Here is a 24,676-nt window from a genome sequence, read left to right as displayed (position 1 = left end):
CTCCTTGCTGACGTCGCAGCCTTGTTGGGACATAGTGGCCATCCACCAACCATCCACTACTCCATCCATCTGGACCATCCAGGGTTGCTCGACACTCATCAGTAAACAAGACTGTTTGAAAATTAGTCTTCATGTATGTCTGGGCCCACTGCAACCATTTCTGCTTGTGAACACTGTTTAGGAGTGGCCAAATAGTAGGTTTATGCACCACAGCAAGCCTATGAAGGATCCTACACCTTGAGGTTCGAGGGACTCCAGAGGCACGAGTAGCTTTAAATATCTGTTTGCTGGTTTGTAATGGCTTTTTAGCAGCTGCTCTCTTAATCCGATGAACTTGCCTGGCAGAAACCTTCCTCATTCTGCCTTTATCAGCACAAACATGTCTGTGCTCAGAATCAACCACAAATCTCTTAACAGTACGATGATCACGTTTAAGTTTTTGGGAAATATCTAATGTTTTCATCTCTTGACCAAGGCATTGCACTATTTGATGCTTTTCAGCAGCAGAGAGATCATTTTTCTTTCCTAAATTCCTTGAAAACTGTGCCCTGCTTAATAATGTGGAACATCATTCTTAAGTAGTTTTCCTTTAATTGGGCTCACCTGGTAAACTAATTATCACAGGCGTTTGAGATTGATTTCAGTGATCCAAAGAGCCCTGATACACAATACCATCTATGAGTTTATTTGAAAAGCAAAAAATTACATCTTTATGACACTTAAATCCAATTTGCATAATAATTTGGAACACAGTGTATGTTGCAATAAAGAGCTCATTTAACAGAAAAAATGATCCAATGGATTCCAGATAACAAAATTAACGTTACGGCCTAATATCCGGCCTTTATCAAGAAACATCTGTGTTAGGACATAAACCAGAACAGAAAAAAAGAAAACATGTAAGTAGAGTTGAGCGATACCGTCCGATACTTCAAAGTATCGGATCGGAATGGATCGGCCGATCTTAAAAAAAAGTATCGGTATCGCCGATTCCGATACCAGAAGTCCCATTCAAGTCTATGGGACTTCCGGTATCGGAATAAGAAAAATCCTGTTTTTCCCTTGTACAGCCTCTCTGGGGTCTGTACGGGCCTTTCGGGGGGCTGTGCCGGCCTGCCAGGGGGTCTGTGCAGGCTCCGGTGGGCTGTGCCGGCCTGCCGGGGGGCTGTGCCGGCCTGCCGGGGGGCTGTGCAGGCTCCGGGGGGCTGTGCCGGCCTGCCGGGGGGCTGTGCCGGCCTGCCGGGGGGCTGTGCAGGCTTCGGGGGTCTGTGCAGGCATCGTCCGATGGGACTACAAGTCCCATCGGGCGATGCCTGCTACCATGACAGTGATTGACACATTAGCCAATGATGGGACAGTAGTAGTCCCATCATCCGGCTAATGTGTTGAATGTAAAAAAAAAAAAAAAAATTATGTATGTGGTATATATGTGGTATGTATGTGGTATGTATGTAGTATGTATGTAGCATGTAGTATGTATGTAGCATGCATGTAGTATGTATGTAGTATTTTTTTTTTTTTTTTTTTTTAACATTTAACACATTAGCCGGATGATGGGACTACTACTGTCCCATCATTGGCTAATGTGTCAATCACTGTCATGGTAGCAGGCATCGCCAGATGGGACTTGTAGTCCCATCGGACGATGCTTGCACAGACCCCCGGACATCAGCACAGCCCCCCGGCAGGCCGGCACAGCCCCCCGGCAGGCCGGTACAGACCCCCACAGGGTGCACAGACCACCGGCAGGCCGGCACAGCCCCCCGGCAGGCCGGTACAGACCCCGGGCAGTCCACACAGCCCCCCGGCAGGCCGGCAGAGACCCCCGGAAGGCCCGAAATGACGGCGCATCATGATGCGCACACACCGCGCATCATGATGGCGTCAGGCTGTCAATCAACTTTGAACTTCCGATTCCGATGCCGACTTCCGATATTGAAAAAATATCGGAAGTCGGTATCGGAATTCCGATACAGCAAGTATCGGCCGATACCCGATACTTGCGGTATCGGAATGCTCAACACTACATGTAAGTAATCACATTCATGGCACATGCTATAAGTGCATTCAAGATATTTATATATACATTTGTAAATATAAAGGATATAGAGGGTAGTCTTTTGGAAAAGATGCTATCTTGGCGGGCACTATTTTTAACCTCTTCCCGACCCTCGTCGTACTAGTACTGCTGTGCGGGAACTGAATTTCTACCCGCAGCAGTACTAGTACGGCGGCATGAGCGCCGCGGTGATAGGGTGCGGGTGACAGCTGTGTGTGACAGCTGACACCTCACAGTAACCCCTCTGATGCTGCTGTCAGTACTGACAGCGGCACAGAGAAGCATCGTGCAGGGTGGGGGCTCCCTGCGCGCTCCCACCAAAAAAAAAAGGCGATGCGATCGCATTGTTCCGGTGGTGTCCATGGAGACCCCTGGCTCCAAGATGGCCACGGAGTCCTGCAGAGAGGTGGCTTCTCAGTGCCTGCTTAGAGCAGGACCTGAGAAGCCTCCTTCCCTGCCTGTCAGATCGCTGATCTGATATTCAGCAATGGTAAGTGTCAGATCAGCGATCTGACATTATATAGTAATGTCCCAACCTGGGACAATGTAATAAAGTTAAACATAAAAATTATAATGTGTAAAAATATATTTTTTTTTAAAAATCCCCAAATAAAGAAAAAAAAATTATACCATTAAATACATTTATGTAAATAAAAAATAAAACAATGAAAGTACATATATTTGGTATCACCGCGTCCTTAACGACCCGCTCTATAAAACTGTCCCACTAGTTAACCCCTTCAGTGAATGCCGTAAAAAAATAAATAAAAGACGAGGCAAAAAACAATGCTTTATCATCATACCACTGAACAAAAAGTGCAATAACACACGATCAAAAAGAAAGATGAAAATAAAAATGGTACCCTTGAGAATGTTATCTTGTGCTGCAAAAAAACAGCCGCCATACAGCATCATCAGCAGAAAAATAAAAAAGTTTTAGCTCTCAGAATAAAGTGATGCAGAAATAATTTTTTCTATAAAATAGTTTTTATTGCGTAAAAGCGTCAGAACATAAAAAATGATATAAATGAGGTATCACTGTAATCGTACTGACCCGAAGGATAAAGCTGCCTTACCAATTTTTCCACATGCAGAACGGCATAAAAAAAAACCAATTACTGAATTGCTTGTTTTTGTTCATTCTGTCTCCCAAAAATCGGAATAGAAAGCGATCAAAAAATGTCATGTGCCCAAAAATGGTACCAATAAAAACGTCAGCTCGTCCCGCAAAAAACAAGACTTCACATGACTCTTTCAGCCGAAATATGTAAAACTATAGCTCTCAAAATATGGTGATGCAAAAAATAGTTTTTGCAATAAAAAGCCCTGTCGTGACTTGAAACAGTGGTTTTCCCCCACATATAGGGTATCGGCGTACACGCAGAACAAACTGTATGAAGCAATTTCTCCTGTTACCCTTATGAAAATGCAAAATATGGAGCTAAAAAGATTTATTTTTGAAAAATGTGATTTATTTTTTTATTTCCATGGCTCTACGCTATAAACTTCTGTGAAGCACCTGTGGGTTCAATGTGCACAATACACATCTAGATAAGTTCCATAGGGGTTCTAGTTTCCAAAATAGAGTCACTCACTTGTTGGGGGGTTTCCACTGTTTAGGCACATTAGGTGCTCTTCAATCGCGACATGGCGTCCGCTAATTATTCCATCAAATTTTACATTCAAAAAGTCAAATGGCGCTCCTTCCCTTCCGAGCCCTGCCGTGTGCCCAAACAGTAAATTTCCCCCACATATGGGATATCGGCATGCTCAGGAGAAATTGCACAACAAAATGTATGGTCCATTTTCCTCTATTACCCTTCTAAAAGTAAAAAAAAAAATTAGGTCTAAATGAAAATTTTTGTGAAAGAAAAGTAAATGTTTTTTTTTCCTTCCACATTCCAAAAACTCCTGTGAAGCATCTGAAGGGTTAATAAACTTCTTGTGTATGTCGTCTTGAGCACCTTGAGGGGTGCAGTTTTTAGAATGGTATCAGTTTTGGGTATTTTATATCATATAGACCCCTCAAACTCACTTCAAATGCGAGGTGGTCCCTAAAAAAAATGGTTTTGTAAAATTTGTTGAAAAAATGAGAAATCGCTGGTCAACTTTTAACCCTTAAAACTTCCTAACAAAAAAAATTTTGGTTCCAAAATTGTGCTGATGTAAAGTAAACATGTGGGAAATGTTATTTATTAACTATTTTGTGCGATATGACTCTCTGATTTAAGGGCATAAAAATTGAAAAGGGAAATGTGAGAAGAAGAAAAAAGGAGCCCACCCAGCATATCCGGGACCACATTTCCTCATTTATGCTTTTCTCTACTCTCTTAACCGATCTATTACGCTAATCCTTTTTCCTAATATTTACTTTTTTTTATCTTTTTCCTATTTTTTTCCACTTTTATATTTTTATGGCATATGTCACCCTTCTACAACATCCTGTCATTTTTTGTCAATACGGTAATGAAAATGTTATCTGCAAACCATTGAGTTATTTTTTTCTGTTAAATAAACTCTTTATTGCAACATACTGTCTGAGTGCTGATTTTTTTCATTTAATTTTGCTATATCTATTTACTTCAGAGCACCACTGACTGTACGGTCGTGCACCTACTTTTCACTTTGTCATCTGTGTGACAGCGCAAGATACATCGGCGGCTCTGATCAGCAGTCAGTTAGTTATCCCCGTCAGAGAGCTGTGCTTCCCACGCTGTCAAATGATAGCATGTGATCGATAGTAAAAAGGTTACCAACGGTAACAGGTGTCGACTGATGAGTAGTACTCTCATCAGCATAAGCCTGCTGTGTCTGATAGCAAGAGCAGGTGTGGCTTATAAGAGTATTCATCAGCCAGTGCCTGTGCAATTAATAAATAATAAAAAAAATATGTGAGGTCTCTTCTATTTTTGATAACCACCACAGGCAAAATCGACAACTGCGGGCTGCAACCCCCAACTGCCAGCTTAATTATGGCTATTTATCTGGAATAGAAAGGTCCCATGCGTTTTTTTTAAATTATTTAAAGGGAACCTGTCACATCGTTTTTCTGCAATAAGCTGCGGCCACGGCCTTTCGGGACTTATCTACATCATTCTAGAATGCTGTAGATAAACCCCTGATCTAACCTGAAAGATAAGAAAAACAAGTTTTATTATACTCACCCGGGGGCAATCCGGTCCGATGGGCGTCGCAGGTACGGCGCCTCCTATCTTCATGCGATGTCTTCATCCTCGAAAGGCAGTGGCTGCAGCTTATTGCGGAAAAATGGCATGACAGGTTCCCTTTAAATGATGGGGTCCAGATTCAAGTTTTGGTACCAGAACCAAACTTTTTTAAAAGATCAGCCGGACCTGAACATCCACAGATTTGCCTACCACTATCCATGATTTTAATTGTCCTGTTTTGTGTTGGTTGTGTTGATTATATTTGTTGGTAATATGTGGGTACAGGTTCTACATTTTTTACTGTTACAGAGTAATGTCCCTGTCTCTGATGGTGATGAGAGGACATTTCTGATCTAATGATTCCTTAAGTTTGGTGAATGTTTGTAGGAGAGCAGTGGTAGATCTGGGAACATTTCTTTCAGTCTATGGCCTCTGTGGAATATGGGATGAATGATTAGAATCAATTTTCCTGAGGATGCTAATTTGAAGATTGTATGGAACCCCAAGAGACACCATGTTATTATCCCCTTTCTGTTTGTAGTCCAGGAGTATATTCTTGGGATTATTTTAGTTGTGTGGATCTGCTCATCTATTAGCAGTGGATCCTTGTTGTACGAATGTATTCATCAGTGATAAAAAACTACATCTGCTATGTTCTCTGTATAAACCAGGAGTCTCAAACACGAGGCCCGTGGGCCGCATGTGGCACCTCTGGCTGCTTCATGCGGCTTTCAGACACTGTAGACCCCTTGAAGATCGCAGCACGGTTCAGGGATCTGTCGACATTAGCGCTTTATTTCAGTTGAATGTGCGTCCAGGATGGGGCATTACTACAACATGGGGACTAGAACGTGGGAAAGCTACAAGATGAAGGTCGAGGATGAGCATGCACATTACTAGAAGACTAGGACCAGAATGGAGACATTACTATAAAAATGGGGACCAGGATGGTGAATGGGGACGAGGATGGGAACATTACTACAATATGGGGACCTTACTACATGAAGGGGACCAGGATGGGGACCTTACTACGATATGGGGACCAGGATAAGGCACTATTACAAGAAAGGAACCAGGATGGGGACCTTACTACAATATGGAGAACAGTATGGGGCATTACTACAAGAAGGAAACCAGCAAGGGGCATTACTACAAGAAGGGAACCAGGATGGCGACATTACTACAATATGGTGACCAGGATGGGGTATTACTACAATACAAGGACCAGGATGGGGACACTATTGCAATATGGGAACCACAGTGGTGCATTACTACAAGAAGGGAACCAGGAAGGGGTGTTTCTACAATATGGGGACCAGGATAGGGGGGCGTTGCTACAATAGTTGATGCCCAAATATCAGAGATAATTGATCTTTGGCTTCTTTATGTATTTTAGGTAACCTGTAGAAGATTGAGTCCATTTAAGATATGTGAAAGTTCCTCTGTGTATTTGTTGTTGGGATCTTCCTTATCGGGAAGAAGTATTTTTTGTCTGAGAGTTGTCTGTGTGCTTACTGGATGTAATCTGACATGTTTGTACTAACTACAGCTCCTCCTTTATAAGCTGATTTAATGGTGATATTGTTGTTATGTTTTAGGTATTGTATAACTTTCCTTTCCTTACTCAATTTACTACACTATTGCAGTACATAGACTGAGTGATCAAACAATTACAAGTTCAAGTTCCCTTAAAAGACTAAGAAATAAATTAAAACATATTAAGTTAAGAAATACAAAAAATTGAACTGCCCCAGATGTGGTATAGTGCCATTCATAAAAGTGAAGTCTATTGAAATATGAAAGCAATTAACCCACAACAGTAAATACATTATATTTTTAGTTGCAAGCAGGGCTGTGGAGTCGGTAAGCCAAACCACCGACTCCGGCTCCTCAATTTCCCTGACTTCCGACTTGACTACACGACTATGACTCCACAGCACTGGTCACTACTGAGCATGTGCGTAAAGTGCAGCACAGATTCATCTCAACTAAAATCCAAGAGCCTTAGATCAGGAAAAGACCATTTATAGGACACTTCATAACTTTCCCAAATTCTTATGAAAACATTTACAGCAAGTCCTGCACTGAACTATTGTACCAAATGTATTATATATTTTAAGAGTCATTCCATTTTATACGGACTCCTTCTCCGACTCCACGACATATCATATGTAAAACAATTAATATCAATAAAAACATCAGCTCAGAACAAAAAAAAATAAGCCTGTCGCACAGCTCCATTGACAGAAAAATATAATTTCCCATCTCGAAAAAGCACAAAATAAACCTTTTTATTTTTTTTACAAATTTCTGAAAAATGTTCACCACTTAAATAGAAGAAATCTAGTGGTTGTAAATCGCCACAATTGTCCTACATTAGAGAATCAAGAAACCTTTAATAAACAGCATAGGATTTTACATGAGATTTTTCACGATTTTCCATCATCCTTCCATTCAGGTCCCTACAGTGTCTGATCCTCTCAGTAGAGATCTTCTATATAAGAGAATTCTCCTGAGTGACCCTACAAGGATGGATAGGGACAGGGACAAGATGGCGGAGAGGATATTACACCTCACCCTAGAGATCCTCTTCCGGCTTACAGGAGAGGTGAGAGATTCTGATGACGTCACATTACATCATTCTTATCTATGGGAATAACAGACAGAACTGGAGAGGTGAGGACTCTGGAAATGTCTGTAGTGAGGTTTATTAATGTGTCTCTCCATAACCAGGATTACACAGTAGTGAAGAAGACCTCTAGTGAGCGCTGTCAGGACCCTGTGTCTGAGGGATGGGGAAGACCCCTGAGCCCAGTGACATGGCCTCCATCGCACCTTCTGATACATGAGGACATCAATGACCAGAGAATCCTAGAACTCACCTACAAGATTATTGAGCTGCTGACTGGAGAGGTGACACTGCTGGGAATCATGGGACATTATACAGTAATGCTGTTAATGGATGTGATGACCGTATCATTGTATGTGACAGGTTTCTATAAGGTGTCAGGATGTCACCGTCTATTTCTCCATGGAGGAGTGGGAGTATTTAGAAGGACACAGAGACCTGTACAAGGACGTCATGATGGTGGATCCTCAGCCCTTCACATCACCAGGTAGTAGACAGGATTAAACACACGGCTAATAATTATCTATATGTAAAGAGTGAATTCTGTCCCTGTATGTGTTTCCTCCAGATCTATCCAGTGAGAGGACAACACCAGAGAGATTTCTCCGTCCTCTTCTTCTTCCACAGGACTGTAAGCAAGAAAATCCAAGTGTTCCTCAGGATCATCAGGTAGATGGAGAAAAGATGTCATGAGATCTCCTCTGTGAAGTGTAGAAGGCTGTGAAGGTCTAGTGTTTAGTCTTGTTTTTTCCATTAGACACAGAACAGCCATTGAAACTTTCCTAATTGAAAATTTAATATGACGTGATCAGTTTTCTGTGGATCACTTGCGGTGTAAATATAGTTATTATGGGAAAATCAAGTGATTTGATGGAATTTGAACATACGATGGTTTTTATATTATATGGAGAATGTTGTGATCAAAGAAAAACATTTAGCGAAAGGGAATTCCTACAAATATAAGCAGCTCACATAATAAAGGCATGAGAGATGTTCATCCACCCTCATTCTAAGAACAAGCGGTGGACAGTAATGTACTTTAGGTGAATACAACTAACGTTTCCGAATTATCAACTTTTCAGCAAAGAAGCTTACCTAGGCTTTGTGGCCAACTAATTTCATCTCCTTATAGCAGGACACTTACGGCAGTATGATATTTGATGCCACAATGGTAATATGGTCATGGACTGCATCCAGGAACATGAAATTGAGGCTTTTCTTGCTTCATCAGCCTTCACAGTCTCCAGATCTTAATCCAATAGAACAGGGGTGGGCAATTAATTTTCCTGAGAGGCCCCAAGAGAGACCTTGACTGTTGTGGAAGGAAGCACCAATAGGCTGAAATTATTTTTGCTCGATATTAATATTTAACATATTTAGTACATTTATATTTATTTAATATATACAGTGGGGAAAAAAAGTATTTAGTCAGTCAGCAATAGTGCAAGTTCCACCACTTAAAAAGATGAGAGGCGTCTGTAATTTACATCATAGGTAGACCTCAACTATGGGAGACAAACTGAGAAAAAAAAATCCAGAAAATCACATTGTCTGTTTTTTTTTTCATTTTATTTGCATATTATGGTGGAAAATAAGTATTTGGTCAGAAACAAAATTTCATCTCAATACTTTGTGATATATCCTTTGTTGGCAATGACAGAGGTCAAACGTTTTCTGTAAGTCTTCACAAGGTTGCCACACACTGTTGTTGGTATGTTGGCCCATTCCTCCATGCAGATCTCCTCTAGAGCAGTGATGTTTTTGGCTTTTCGCTTGGCAACACGGACTTTCAACTCCCTCCAAAGGTTTTCTATAGGGCTGAGATCTGGAGACTGGCTAGGCCACTCCAGGACCTTGAAATGCTTCTTACGAAGCCACTCCTTCATTGCCCTGGCGGTGTGCTTTGGATCATTGTCATGTTGAAAGACCCAGCCACGTTTCATCTTCAATGCCCTTGCTGATGGAAGGAGGTTTGCACTCAAAATCTCCTGATACATGGCCCCATTCATTCTTTCATGTACCCGGATCAGTCGTCCTGGCCCCTTTGCAGAGAAACAGCCCCAAAGCATGATGTTTCCACCACCATGCTTTACAGTAGGTATGGTGTTTGATGGATGCAACTCAGTATTCTTTTTCCTCCAAACACGACAAGTTGTGTTTCTACCAAACAGTTCCAGTTTGGTTTCATCAGACCATAGGACATTCTCCCAAAACTCCTCTGGATCATCCAAATGCTCTCTAGCAAACTTCAGACGGGCCCGGACATGTACAGGCTTAAGCAGTGGGACACGTCTGGCACTGCAGGATCTGAGTCCATGGTGGCGTAGTGTGTTACTTATGGTAGGCCTTGTTACATTGGTCCCAGCTCTCTGCAGTTCATTCACTAGGTCCCCCCGCGTGGTTCTGGGATTTTTGCTCACCGTTCTTGTGATCATTCTGACCCCACGGGGTGGGATTTTGCGTGGAGCACCAGATCGAGGGAGATTATCAGTGGTCTTGTATGTCTTCCATTTTCTAATTATTGCTCCCACAGTTGATTTCTTCACTCCAAGCTGGTTGGCTATTGCAGATTCAGTCTTCCCAGCCTGGTGCAGGGCTACAATTTTGTTTCTGGTGTCCTTTGACAGCTCTTTGGTCTTCACCATAGTAGAGTTTGGAGTCAGACTGTTTGAGGGTGTGCACAGGTGTCTTTTTATACTGATAACAAGTTTAAACAGGTGCCATTACTACAGGTAATGAGTGGAGGAAAGAGGAGACTCTTAAAGAAGAAGTTACAGGTCTGTGAGAGCCAGAAATCTTGATTGCTTGTTTCTGACCAAATACTTATTTTCCACCATAATATGCAAATAAAATGAAAAAAAAACAGACAATGTGATTTTCTGGATTTTTTTTTCTCAGTTTGTCTCCCATAGTTGAGGTCTACCTATGATGTAAATTACAGACGCCTCTCATCTTTTTAAGTGGTGGAACTTGCACTATTGCTGACTGACTAAATACTTTTTTTCCCCACTGTATATATATATGCACTTAATATTGAGCAGAATTAAGTATGCTGACATCCTCTATATACAGCATAATCCCCCATACAAATCCTACAGTGTATACAGCATGAGCTTCCACAGAACCATCCTATATACAGTATGGGCCCCCACACAGTCTGTCATACAACATAAGCCTCCACACAGCAGCAACAGAGCGATGAAATTACATCATAGCATCTGCTGTCTCACCCACTAATTGGTGGAAGAATGAGCTGGTGGTCCCATCTTCCACCAATGTATTCACCACTGTCTGCATCACAAGGATGCGGATAGCAGTGACAGAGGGTGGTGGTGGACAGGTGGCGGAGGGCATGAGGGCCACTGTTTTCAGCCCCTCGGCTTTCTCAGCTCTGCAGGCTGGACTGGAACAGCCAGTGGGCCAGATGTGGCCCACGGGTTGCCCTTTGCCCAGGTCTGCAATAGAACCATCTCCTCGAAGAGGTAGAACGGGTTGTTCAGAGCAGTGGCGTAACTACAAAGTTATGGGCCCCGGTGCGAACTTTCAAATGGGGCACCCCCACGCCAAAATACACGCACATCTCCGCTCCGTACACCTCGTACACGCGCGGCTCCGCTCCACACACCTCGTACACACACGGCTCTGCTCCGTACACCTCGTACACGCACATCACCGCTCCGTACATTTCGTACATGCACGGCTCCGCTCCGTACACTTCGTACACACATGGCTCTGCTCCGTACACCTTGTACACACACGGGTCTGCTCCGTACAGCTTGTACACACATAACTCTGCTCACCTCCTACACACACGGCTCTGCTCTGTAGACCTCGTACACTCACGGCTCTACTCCGTACACCTTGTACACACACGGCTCTGCTCCGTACACCTTGTACACACACAGGTCTGCTCCATCCACCTCGTACACACACGGCTCCGCTCACCTCGTACACACGCGTGTTATGATGAGTCACCGAAGGAGGAAAAAACAAAATACCAGCTAAGTCCAGAAAAACCAGAGAGGTTGGCAGCTATCGGATTGCAGACCCCTGAACCTATCCACAACAACTAGCAGTAGCCGTGGGGGGTTCCTACGGTGCCCTAGACCCCTCAATCACAGCCGGAGAACTACATAGCCTAAAGACAGAAAGGGGAAAAACTAAACTGCCCCAGAGCAGACCCCAAAGCAATAGGCAGCCCCCAACATATAATGACGGTGAAGCAAGATGAAAACACTAACACAGATAGAAAGATAGGTTGAGCAAATGATGGGGCCCAAGCTAACTACATAGGACAGGATAGGAAAGCTGCTGTCTGCCATCCGCAAAAACCCTATCAAAATGAGCCAACCGACTGATAGGAAAAACAGGCCCTGAAGTCGCTAGGCTTCAAAAGACTATATCAGCACTCAGGTATATTCTGAAGACAGAGCAAAAGATCAACAGATCAGAGACAAAAATGGAATTCAGCTCACCCCCGGCCGGGGATGGCAGAACTCCCAAAAAACAAGGCAAAACAAAAACAAAACTGAATAGTACAAAGCAGAGCAGGAAAAACTTAGCTTTGAGATGCAGAAATCAGACTGGTCTCCAAGAATCCAACAGGAAAATCACCAGCCAGGAAGAAGGGCGTCGGCAGCCTTATATCCAGTCCTCAATTCCAGCCACCCAGTTATCATCTAGCTGCCCAGGTGTTTGGTAATCAGTCTCACTACCTTCCTTCACCAGAGGAGGGAGTTCATCAGACCTCAATGATGAAGGGAAAAATGAACTCACAACACACGCGGCTCCGCTCCGTACACTTCGTACACACATGGCTCCGCTCCATACAGCTTGTACACACACGGCTCTGCTCCGTAAACCTTGTACACACACTGTTCCGCTAACCTCGTATACACGCGGCTCGCTCCGTACACCTCGTACACACGCGGCTCTGCTCACGTCACACACGCGGCTCCGCTCCGTACATCTCGTACACATGTGGCTCTGCTCACCTCATACACGCGGCTCCGCTCCGTACACCTCGTACACATGCGGCTCCGCTCCGTACACCTCATACACACACGGCTCCGCTCACCTCATACAAACGCAGCACCACTCACCTCATACACGGCCCCGCTCAGTACACCTCATACACACATGGCTCTGCTACATCCACCCTGTAAACCCCTCCTGACCCCACACATAAACTTACCTTCATCCAGCAGTGCACCATGACAACCAGGTAGGCAGAGTCCTGCATACACGAGGCTCCTTATCATGTGACCCTTGACTCCTCCCCTCCTGTGACTTCCTCACAGGTCCTGTGTGCAGCCATCGCGTCAGGCCCAATTGCAGCCTGGCTGCCACTCAAAGCAAGGAGCTGCACAGCCAATGAGCGGCTGCAGCTCCGTGATCAGGCCTCTAAACACTCCGGGCCCCGTCGCAGCTGCAACCCCTGCGACAGCGGTAGTCCCGCCCCTGGTTCAGAGCATGTCAGCACTTCCATTTAATTTGTGGTAAATATAAGCCATCCTGTCCTCAAGGGCCAATATTCCTGCAGAATGACCAAATCTTATAGGAACTGATATGATAATGAATTGCTGGTTTTCTGAAGGCCAGAGGAGGTTAATGCCCTGATACATAGGTGTCTCTAAGTTTAAGTTTATGTTTTATACCTGGTGGACATGAGAGGATAAAGCTGATCATAGACATTAGGTGTCTGGATATTCTCACAATTTTCTAGTTATGGAGACTGCTGGATACAATTAGGAACCAACAGGTGGAGGTATACCGGACACCTGCAGCTGTGTGATAATGACTGATGTCAAGAGATTTTTAGTCATCATGTTAATTTATGACCTTTTCTGTTCTTCAAATTAATTTCTATCAAACTCTCCATCTGTCTGTGACTCTCACAATCTTTGTTTCAGGGTAAAGATCTGCCCCATATTAATACTACAGAGACATATATGAGGGGTGATGAGCGCTGTAAAGAGGAGATTCCTACAGATAACAGCACAGGTGAGCAGTGACCACTAAATGCAGAGAAGTCACAGAGAAGTAATTGGTCTGGTGGAAAACTTTGATGTGTAAATGGCAATGTTTTAAATTGCCAAATTAAGATGGTGGTTTTTTCACAAAATATATAGGGCTACATAGGAGACCATTATTTTCTCTATATATTGCAATATCGAATTTAAGTATACCGTAAAAGCAATAATGTGATGACAGGCTCAAGTCCTCTAAGGTGACCAAAAAAAATGTATGAAAAACTATCAAAGCATTTTATGCTCTCTAAAATTGTACCAAAAAAAAAGTCAGGTCACCACGCAAAAAAATCCTTCATACGGCTTATCAACAGAAAGAAAATTACTTCAATGGTCCCAGAAAATGATGATACAAACCAATTGTTTTTCAGCAATTTTCTGTTTTTTTTTTTTTTTTATTTCATAAGTAAGAAAAAAACATTCGTTTGGCTTTGTTATAATTGTTTTGCCTTAAAGAATAATAATGTCAGGTCATTTTTACAGCACAATAAATGCCATTAAAACAAAACCCAAAAAACAATGGTGGCATTCCATTTTTTTCAACACAATTGGAATTCTATTTACTGTTTTCCAGTATGTTGTAGGGTAAAATGTATGATGCCATTCAAAACTAAAATTGATCCAAGAAAAATAATCAGGTTCTGATATGGCTATGGCGGTTGAAAAATGAAGACATTACGGCTCTTGGAAAAAAAGGCAAAAAAAAAATGAAAATGCAAAAGAGAAAATTAGGGTTAAAGGGAATCTGTCACCCCCTGGACATATATGATCTATTAATATGGGCATACAGGTAATGTTACACTAGTCCTACCAGCATGCCTCATATTAATGGTGTTGATGCTGAGAAATGTTATATTCTTTCTTTATGTTAATGATTTCTTCCAGGCTCCGGGGCGTGCGGTGCCTCTAAGAAATCCCTGCCTCCTGTCTTCATAGTAATCCTTACCCCCTCACATCAGCATCATTTGTGGCCCCATAATCCTGCACCAATCACTCCCTCAGAAATGCATACTTCATCCTCCTTTCTATGGGTGCTTCATTCAGAGATCTTCTGTGCAGGCGCCAGCGACTTCCAACCCAGTGACCTCCGGTGTGCACACCGATAAGATGTTATCCCCACTTCCTTCCTGGATTGCCATTGCCATGTATACATGGTTTCAAGCGATGACCGGGAGGAAGTGGGGAGAGTATCTTATCGGATCGCACACCAGAAGGCACAGTGACTAGCCAGCGCCTGCATAGAATATCCCTGAATGTAGTGCCCACAGAAGGGAGGATGAGGTATGTATTTCTGCGGGAGTGCAGGGCGCAGGATTCCGGGGCCATAAATGATGCTGGTGGGAGGGGGTAAGTATTAGACCGGGATCAGACTTGCGAGAAACTCTCACGAGTCTCTCACGTCAATACCCGGCACTGTCGCCGGCACTCGGATCGGAGCGTTCAGCTGCATGTATTTCTATGCAACTGAACGCTCTGGTCCCGAGTGCCGGTGGCATTGACTGCGAGACATGTGCAAGTTTCTCGCAAGTCTGACCCCGGCCTCACAGTGAAGACAGGAGGCAGGGATTTCTTTCAGGCACCGCACGCCCCAGAGAGAATATAACATTTCTCGGCATGAAGACCATTAATACGAGGCATACAGGTAGGACTAGTGTAACATTTCTATCACCTGTATGCCCATATTAATAGGTCATATACTTCCCTGGGGGAGACAAATTCCTTTTAACCCTTTCGCGCTACAGCCTGTTTTTACCTTCGTGACCGGGTCAATTTTTACAATTATGACCACTGTCACTTCATGAGGTTATAACTTTGCAACACTTCAACATATCCCACTGATTCTGAGACTTGTACTTCATGATAGTGGTAAAATTTGTTCAATATGACTTGCATTTATTTCTGAAAATACCGGAAATTTGTCAAAACTTTTGAAAATTTCACAAGTTTTAAGCTTTCTGCCCTTAAACCATGGAGTTATGTCACACAAAATAGTTAAAGGGAATCTGTCACCACTTTTTTCGCATATCAAGTAAAAATATGATTGGATTCAGTGTCAACTATGCATTATACCAGTACTTTTCATACCCCTTGACTCCCCACCTTTGATCAATAAATACCTTTTATATTCCTCCCACGGTGTATGTAAATCTCCTCGGTCCGATGGGCGGGGCTTATTGTTCCTCTCTCTCCCCCCCCTCCTGGTTTGCTCTACGCATTTATTTGGTGTAATTCCTGCATTCACGTAGATTTGGCACGCGTGCGCATTCAAATGTCCTCCCGCTCGTGCACAGTAAGCTTTGCCCAACTGTGGGCAAAGCATAAAATCATTATTGTGCATGCGCCAGGGCCATAGAACGTAATGGTGTATTTTGTTTACATTATATTGAAAAATGATGTATTTCTCGTTTCTTAATAAATTCTACAGCTAGACAGTGGATAATTTTTGACTCGGCCTCATAAAATGTATAAATCTGATATTTAATATAATCTCAAGCCTATGTAAATGAAAAATAATTAACTTTTATTTTTGGCAGATGACTTTTCCAGCAGAGCAGAGACACATATGATATTTTCAGATTTTACAGCATATGATCATAGTATCGCACCAGTTAAAAATAAAGAGCATTACAGTGTCCCAGGTCGATCTTCCGCCCAATTTCTATTATCTGATCCTTTTCAAGAGCTCCTATCTTCTGATTCATCTCAGATTGTTAAGCAAAACAAAAATAACAGAAGGGATGATGAACATCAAAGAGCTCACACAAGAAAGAAGCCATATTCATGTTCAGAATGTGGGAAAAGTTTTACACGAAAATCACATGTTGTTACACATTGGAAAATTCACACAGGGGAGGAGCCGTTTTCATGTTCAGAATGTGGAAAATGTTTTATAGAGAAATCAAATCTTGTTAAACATTTGAGAATTCACACAGGAGAGAAGCCATTTTCATGTCTAGAATGTGGGAAATGTTTCACACTGAAAGACCATCTTGTGAAACATCAGAGACTTCACACAGGAGAGAAGCCATTTTCATGTCAAGAGTGTGGAAAATGTTTTACAGAAAAAGCAAGTCTTGTTAACCATCTCAGAATTCACACAGGTGAAAAGCCATATTCATGTTCAGCATGTGGAAAATGTTTTATACAAAAACTCCAACTTCTTAAACATCAGAGAAGTCATAATGGGGAGAATCCATTTTCTTGTTCAGAATGTGAAAAGTGTTTTACAGAAAGAGCAAGTCTTGTTAAACATTTGAGACTTCACACTGGTGAGAAGCCATATTCATGTTCAGAATGTGGGAAATGTTTTACAGTCAAAGACCTTCTGGTTACACATCAGAGAATACACACAGGGGAGACTCCATTTTCATGTCGAAAATGTCGCAAATGTTTTACAGAGAAAGCAAGTCTTATTAATCACCTGAGAATTCACACAGGTGAGAAGCCATATTCATGTTCAGAATGTGGGAAATGTTTTGCAGTGAAAGACCGTCTTGTTGCACATCAAAGAATACACACAGGGGTGAAGCCATTTTCATGTCGAGAATGTGCGAAATGTTTTACAGAGAAATCAAATCTTGTTAAACATCAGAAAAGACACACAGGTGAGAAGCCATACTCATGTTCTGAATGTGGGAAATGTTTTTCAACAAAATTAAGTCTTATTAAACATGTCAGAATTCACACAGGGGAGAAGCCATTTTCATGTTTAGAATGTGGGAAATGTTTTGCAGTGAAAGACTATCTTGTTAAACATCATAGAATTCACACTGGTGAAAAGCCATTTTCATGTCAACAATGTGGAAAATGTTTTACAGTCAAAGACCGTCTTATTGCACATAAGAGAACTCACACTGGGGAGAAGCCATATTCGTGTTTAGAATGTGAAAAATGCTTTGCACATAAATCAAATCTTGTTACACATGAGAGAAGTCACAAAGGGGAAAATACATTTTCATGTTCACAATGTGAATCAAATCTTATTGCACATCAGAGTACTCACAAACGGAAGTAGCAATTTTCTATTTCCTTTTAAAACCATTTTATTGTCAAATGCTACAAGAAAAAATACAACCTTACAGTCTACGAAAGAAAGGAAATATGTCGTATATACTCGAGTATAAGCCGACACGAGTATAAGCCGAGGCACCTAATTTTGCCACGGAAAACTGGGTAAGCTTATTGATTCGAGTATAAACCGGGTATGCATTGTCTCCTCATCCCTGTCCTGCTATGTGTGGCTCCCCCTGTCCTGTCCTGCTCTGTTTGGCTCCCCCGTCCTGTCCTGGTATGTGTGTCTCCCCCGTTCTGTCCTGCTCTGTGTGACTCCCCCGTCCTGCTCTGTGTGGCTCCCCCATCCTGTCCTGCTCTGTTTGGCTCCCCCTGTTGTATGTATGGCTCCCCCATCCCCTCATTGTATGCATGGCTCCCCTCCCTGTCCTATCTTGTATGCATGGCTGGGCTCCCCTATCCCAACCTTGCATGCATGGCTCCGCTTGGTTTCACCCATCCTCACCCTCCTCACGCCGTCGCTGCATCTCCATTGTCCCGGCACGGCAGCTCTTCCTGTGCTCAGCGGTCACGTGGTACTGCTCATTAAGGTAATGAATATGCGTTCCATGCCTATGGGAGTGGAGACTTGTGCATATTCATTACCTTAATGAGCAGTACCATGTGGCCGCTCAGCACCGGGAAAGAGCTGCCGCACCGAGACAACGGAGATGCAGGGAAGTTCAGCGACAGTGCGAGGAGGGTGAGTATGATGTCACAGCCGCCAGCTCCTGCCGCTGCTCTGCTGCTCCCCTTACCCGCTGAAAATCTTGGCTTATACACGAATATATATGGTAGTTTACTGTATTTGCTGGTAAATAGTAAATGTCTGAGGCTATGTGCACACGTTGCAGATTGCACTGCGGATTTTTCCTCGCAGATTTGGTGAAATCCGCAGGACAAAAGTCCTGCGGTTTATCTGCGGATTAGCTTGCGGTTTTGCTCTGCGGTTTCACACCTCATAATGATAATGTGTGATACCGCTGCTGAATCCGCACAAACAGTTGACATGCTGCAGATTGTAATCCGCGGAAAAATCCGCAGCATCTGCACAGCGTTTTTTGTTCTGCATAGGCTATAATGGTACTGTACTCCGCTGCGGAAACCGCTGTGGGTCCGCAGAGCCAAATCCGCTGCGGATCCGCAGCAGAATCCGCAACGTGTGCACATAGCCTGAAACTACTAGTAAACATCTTTTATTGAAAAATAAGCAGAAAACACTTATCACACCTATGAATCAATCATTTCTAGAATGCCCATTTATAAATACAATATAGCTTCATTTTAAAGTGCTTGTCAGGTGTCTTTCTTTTCTGCCTGAAATGACATTTGTTGTGGAGAGATGCCGAGTCAACCACCAGTAATTGTCCTAATCACATACAGTATCATCTACCCATGGCTGACAGCAGATAAAGTGGGAGAGGTGGTTGGACAACCTTTTTAAAACTTGTTTCCAATAATTATTAAACATCTGCTTTTCAAATTATAACCTTGTGCTTGGATCTACTGTGTGTATTGTTTTATTTTTTTTTAGACTTCAAGTCTTTCCTAAGAACTTATGTAGTTGAGGGAGAACTGGTTTTCTGCATCTAAATTTTAAGAATTACATAGGTACATACTATGGTTAAAAAAGATATAACATATTTTGCAGACTAAAAGGTGCACCAAACTATAAGACGCACCCCAAATTTTGGGTTGGAGAATGGGAAAACATTTTTTAATAAAATGGTGGTGAGTCTTACAGTCCGATTTTTCTGTAGCTCACTGGGGGGAGGGCGGTTGTGGTAGAGTGGGTTTCCAGGTCGCTGGCGACTGCAGGACCCGTGCTGGGAAGAGGGGGTGTTCAGCGACGCAGTGTAAAATGTAAAGAACACAAGAGTGCAATGATTTAGATTTTTTTGCAGCTATATTTTATTCACAACAGACTATACAACACATATCAGAAGATGAAAATGCTAAATAGACCAGGTAATATGGTGCTCCTGGTATGGAGAGCAACCACCATAAAAAAACAAAAAGTGGCTTTATTTACAGTTACAATGAGTTTTGGCTGCAGCCAGCCTTTGTGGGGTATACCGCTTTTTATTTTCATGGTGGTTTTATATATTTACATTTTTCAATTTATTTCTGGGAGCACCTTTGCACCCTCCTTCCTGGACCTATACAGGGACAATATCATAGAGTAGCTAAAAGGCCCGTCCCACCTCCACAATCGCGTGAGAGTTGCTTGCACACCTCGTGCTCTGACTTCCAGGCTTGTACCATGTGTCTCTGGCCTTTGGACTTGTGTCTCCAGGCTTGGGTCTCGTACACCTTGGGCCTTCGAGCCTCTAACCTTGTGCCTCGCACCTCTCTGCCTCGTGTCCCTGGGCTTCATGCCTCTGGCCTCACACCTCCGGGCTTGCACCTCACAACTTGGGTCTTTATCCTCAACTCCAGTTAGAGGGAAATTGTACCTCTTTATCCGGATGTAGCTTCATTTGCCTCATTCTGTTGGACTCTGCTTTTAATTGCTAAACTCCTTTGTTTCTATTTTTCATCAACTAGTTTATTTAATAATTAAGAACAGCATATAGTTACAACATTTCTAAATACAACCAAAGAGGTAGTTTTCATTATAGTGGTACAGACCAAAAATATGAAGATATGTTAACTTCAAATCACATATCAGAATATCCCCTTTTTTTAAAAAAAAAAGTATGACATATTAACAACTTGTTCATTACCTTCTTGCAATCAAGTTGGGTTTTGACAAGCCTGACAAAGGAAAGAAAAGAACTTTTAGTAGAAAATTATAACAAAATAGAAAAGTCAAGAAGAGATCCTAAGGGGAGAGAAAGAGATGAGCAAGGTTTTATGAATCCACCCAGATTCAGGTAGGTACAATTACAATATATGGTGTCTTCATCACAAGAGAAGGATTGAGGAGTGCCCCAGGGAATCTCTGAATAAAATCCACCAAGTAGCAAGTACGGAAAAAGGTGTCTGAGCTTATTTTATTATGAGCAGTGAGTCTTTCCATTCTACACAAAAAATCCATTTCAAGAGACCATTCTTGAATAGATGGAGCGATTCTAAAACGCCAGTGTCTGGGAATGACTGCTCTAGTGGCGGATGAACAGCATCTCAGCAATCCTCTTTTGAAAGACCCTGGTATCATAGAAATCTGGGGAGTTCTAGATGATGATTCCCCTGTATTGTGTTTGTGAACATCAAAGAGTTTGCTCTAGAGGCCGCTTATTTGAGGGCATTCCCACCAGATATGAAGCGTAGTGCCTTCAGCATTTTCACATCTCCAGCATTTATTGGCGACAGTGGGAAATCTTCCGGGCAACAGTACCATCTAGTTATGACTTTGTAATTTTTTTCTTGACCTTTGCAAGCCAATTGAAGTCTGTGTGTGCAAAAGAAAGTTTTGTTCCATTGCTCCTCTGAGAAGGTCATTCCAATCTCTCTCTCCCACTCTTTCTTGAACCATAGGTGCTCTGTTTTAGTCTGAGATGACAAAATATAATTTATTTGGGAGATCGGATGCTTGGATGCAACTTCTCCGATCAGCAATGAATCAAACTGAGAAGGGTCAGACTTGAGCACCGAGAACGGCTGAAGGGAATCAATGAATGAACGGAACAGGAGGTATGAAAACCAAGGTGTGGTTTGATCGGGGTAGAGAGCTTTAAGCTCTTTTAGCGATGGTACATTAGTGAAATTTGCATGGACCTGATGGAGTCTAGTTTTATAATTGAAGACCAGGAATTTATTCACTCCAACTCCAAGGGAGAATTCTGGATTGCCAATGATAGATGTCCTAGGTCCTGGAATCTTTGAAATCTTAAGTTTCTTTACCAATTGGTCCCAAACTCTGAGAAGATCAACTGTTAATGGGGGGGAGTGGTCCCTTTGAAGAACAAAAGTGCTTACAAATCCAGGAAGGAGTTAAGTCTAGTCACGATAGGAATGGCTCTAGTGTGACCCAACGCTTCTGATTCGCACCATGAAACCAGTCCACCATCCACCCCAGCACAGCTGCAGCATGATATTGTTCTGGAAGCTGGGCCCCCTTGAGATTTAGATCTAGCTAAAAATTTAATGGATAGTCTTGATCTTTTTGATCTGTAAATGAAATTGTTACAGACTGTATTAAGTTGCTTTAAAAAGCAAAAGGGGAGTGCAAATGGAACCGCTTGAAATATCTGGATTCTATTTTATAGTTTATTGTTGAAGAGAAACATATGTCTAGCAAGTTCATCCTAGAACATGACATACTATTGATGCAGGGAGACGAGTTAAAATCCCATGAAGCAGATGCTAATTTCCCACATTTTAGGGGAAAAGATTATTCCCTACTCCATATACAGCATTCAGACTAATTCTGGGATCAACCTCCCATCACAGAATTTAGTGCCCATAACCTGTAATATTATATTTATCAAGAAAAGCATCCAGATCTCTTTGTACTTTGTTGGGAATCAAACATTACAACATCATGTTACAGTAGAAAATCCATAGTCTTACTGCTCTAACATTAAATAATCCATAGTCTCACTGCTCTAAAAGTAAAGAGTCGCCCTCTGTGATTGGTAAGAGACCTTCTTTCCTTTAGACCTGGGATGTCAAACTCAAATACACAGAGGGACAAAATTAAAAACTTTGACAAAGTCGCTGGCGAACCTTGATTTTCATTAAAAAAAAATCATCTACAATTCAGGAAGTTTTTTCTTATAACCAAATATATTGATGAACCTTTTCATATGGAAACAAACTTAAAGGGGTTCTTCAACAAACAAAGTACATTTTAATTAACAGATCTTAGAATAAAATAAACAGAATCACAAATTGGGCATACCAGAATAATATAATGTTATGTAAGAGCAGTAAAAAGCATATGGCACAATGACCTAATTTAAATATGTAATAATTAAGGATAAAAACCTTGAATTGATAAATAATACAGATAATAAAGCATGCCAACAAAAGTGCCCTCAAACACAGTTTGATTCCTCCACAGCACCCTACACATGCACGGTATGATGACCCTACTGTACCCGCCCAGCAAAGTATGGTGTTCCCAAAACAATATGATGTCCCAGCTGTGATCCCCACACAGTATAATGGGCCCCACATAGTCCTCCATACAGAATAATGGCCCCACATAGTTCTCCATACAGTACAATAGGCCCCAGGATGTCCTCCATACAGTATAATGGGCCCTGCATACAGTGGATACGGGAAGTATTCAGATCTCTTTAAATTTTTCACTCTTTGTTTCATTGCAGCCATTTGATAAATTCAAAAAAGTTCATTTTTGTCTCACTAATGTACACTCTGCACCCCATCTAGACTGAAAAAAACATGCAAATTTATTAAAAAAGAAAAACTGAAATCTCACATTTTCATAAGTATTCAGACCCTTTGCTCAGACACTCATATTTGTCACATGCTGTCCATTTCCTTGTGATGGGGTGCAGGATGTACATTAATGAAAAAAAAGAACTCCATGCAGCATAATGGGCCCCACATAGTCCTTCAGACAGTATAATGGGCCCTACGTACTCCTCCAGACAGTATAATGGCTTCACATAGTCCTCCAGACAGTAAAATGGCCTTCACTTTGTCCTTCATTCAATATAATGGTCCCAAATAGTCCTCTATAGAGAATACTGCCCCACTTTAAAAATACTCGTCTGTCCCCGGCCCCACACTGAGCTGGTCACCTCAGCGTGTCTTCTGCAGCTCTGCATTTTTCAGCACAGTGGATGGGAAATAGTAACGTCATCGCGCCAGCTGTTCTGATATGTCTGATCCCACTCACCCTGTATGTGTCTGCTATTCCTGGTATGTCCACTGGCTGCGATCCCATCACCAATCTTTCCTGATCCCACTCACCCTGTACCTGTCTGCTATTACTGTTATTTTTTTTCTCTGCATCTTTTCTCACCTTAATTCCTTGATGCTAACACACAGTTGGCTTTATTTTTCCATTTGGATCTATTTCCTTTTGCATTTTCCCTTCTAATTAATCCCCTCCTGTGTTTGTGATCAGTCTTCCTGCTGCCCCTCACTCCTGATTACACCTGGCCTATTTCAGGTCCACTTAGTTTGTTATAAATTCAGACTGTCAGGTCTGTCTTGACCTTGGTCTGTCTGTCTCCATAAGGATGTCTCTAAAAGGATATAGCAGAAATATGCCAGAAATGAGGCAGAAGTGAACAGTAGGTCCGACTAACCACGGTTAGTAAAACAAAAAAGGAAGCACACTGTAGCGCTATAACATGCAAGCATGAAATATGAAAAATGAATTGCATTACTGCATTGGAAGTATGAAAAATTGAGAAAGTTTAGCGCATAAAATGACCAATTTTATGTGTACATGGAAGCCACGGTAAGGCATTTCTCGTTTTCCAGGACCCTATCTATGCCAATCTATGCACTCCACCTGTTAGCCGCAGGCATTTTTAATTAAAGCAGGGCCACTACCCCGCCACAGAGATATAGACTTCAGTCTTAACAGAGGATTTGCATAGGTCCCCATTCAGATGAAGACTTCAGTCTAAGTGAGGAATGGCATAGATAGGGTCCTGGAAAACGAGAAATGCCTTACCGTGGCTTCCATGTACACATAAAATTGGTCATTTTATGCGCTAAACTTTCTCAATTTTTCATACCTCCAATGCAGTAATGCAATTCATATTTCATGTTTGCATGTTATGGCGCTACAGTGTGCTTCCTTTTTTGTTTGAAT

General features: G+C 42.3%; 1 protein-coding gene across 1 annotated transcript in view; it reads left to right on the top strand.

Moving 5' to 3' along the window:
* LOC141051003 (uncharacterized) overlaps nucleotides 1-19,418 on the top strand; it is an 87,833-nt gene extending 68,415 nt beyond the window's left edge. The window contains exon 9 of the mRNA XM_073547782.1: nucleotides 16,639-19,418. Within this exon, the coding sequence (XP_073403883.1) occupies nucleotides 16,639-17,899 (1,261 nt within the window). The 3' untranslated portion in view covers nucleotides 17,900-19,418. The remainder of the gene's footprint in view (nucleotides 1-16,638) is intronic.
* Nucleotides 19,419-24,676: the final 5,258 nt, after the last annotated feature.

Source organism: Dendrobates tinctorius, unplaced genomic scaffold (genome assembly GCF_039654945.1).
Source record: "Dendrobates tinctorius isolate UK_male_01 unplaced genomic scaffold, ASM3965494v1 ptg000155l, whole genome shotgun sequence".
NCBI classification, from domain to species: domain Eukaryota; kingdom Metazoa; phylum Chordata; class Amphibia; order Anura; family Dendrobatidae; genus Dendrobates; species Dendrobates tinctorius.
The sequence above is the reverse complement of the archived record's forward strand: the minus strand, read 5'-3'. Positions and strand labels throughout refer to the sequence as shown.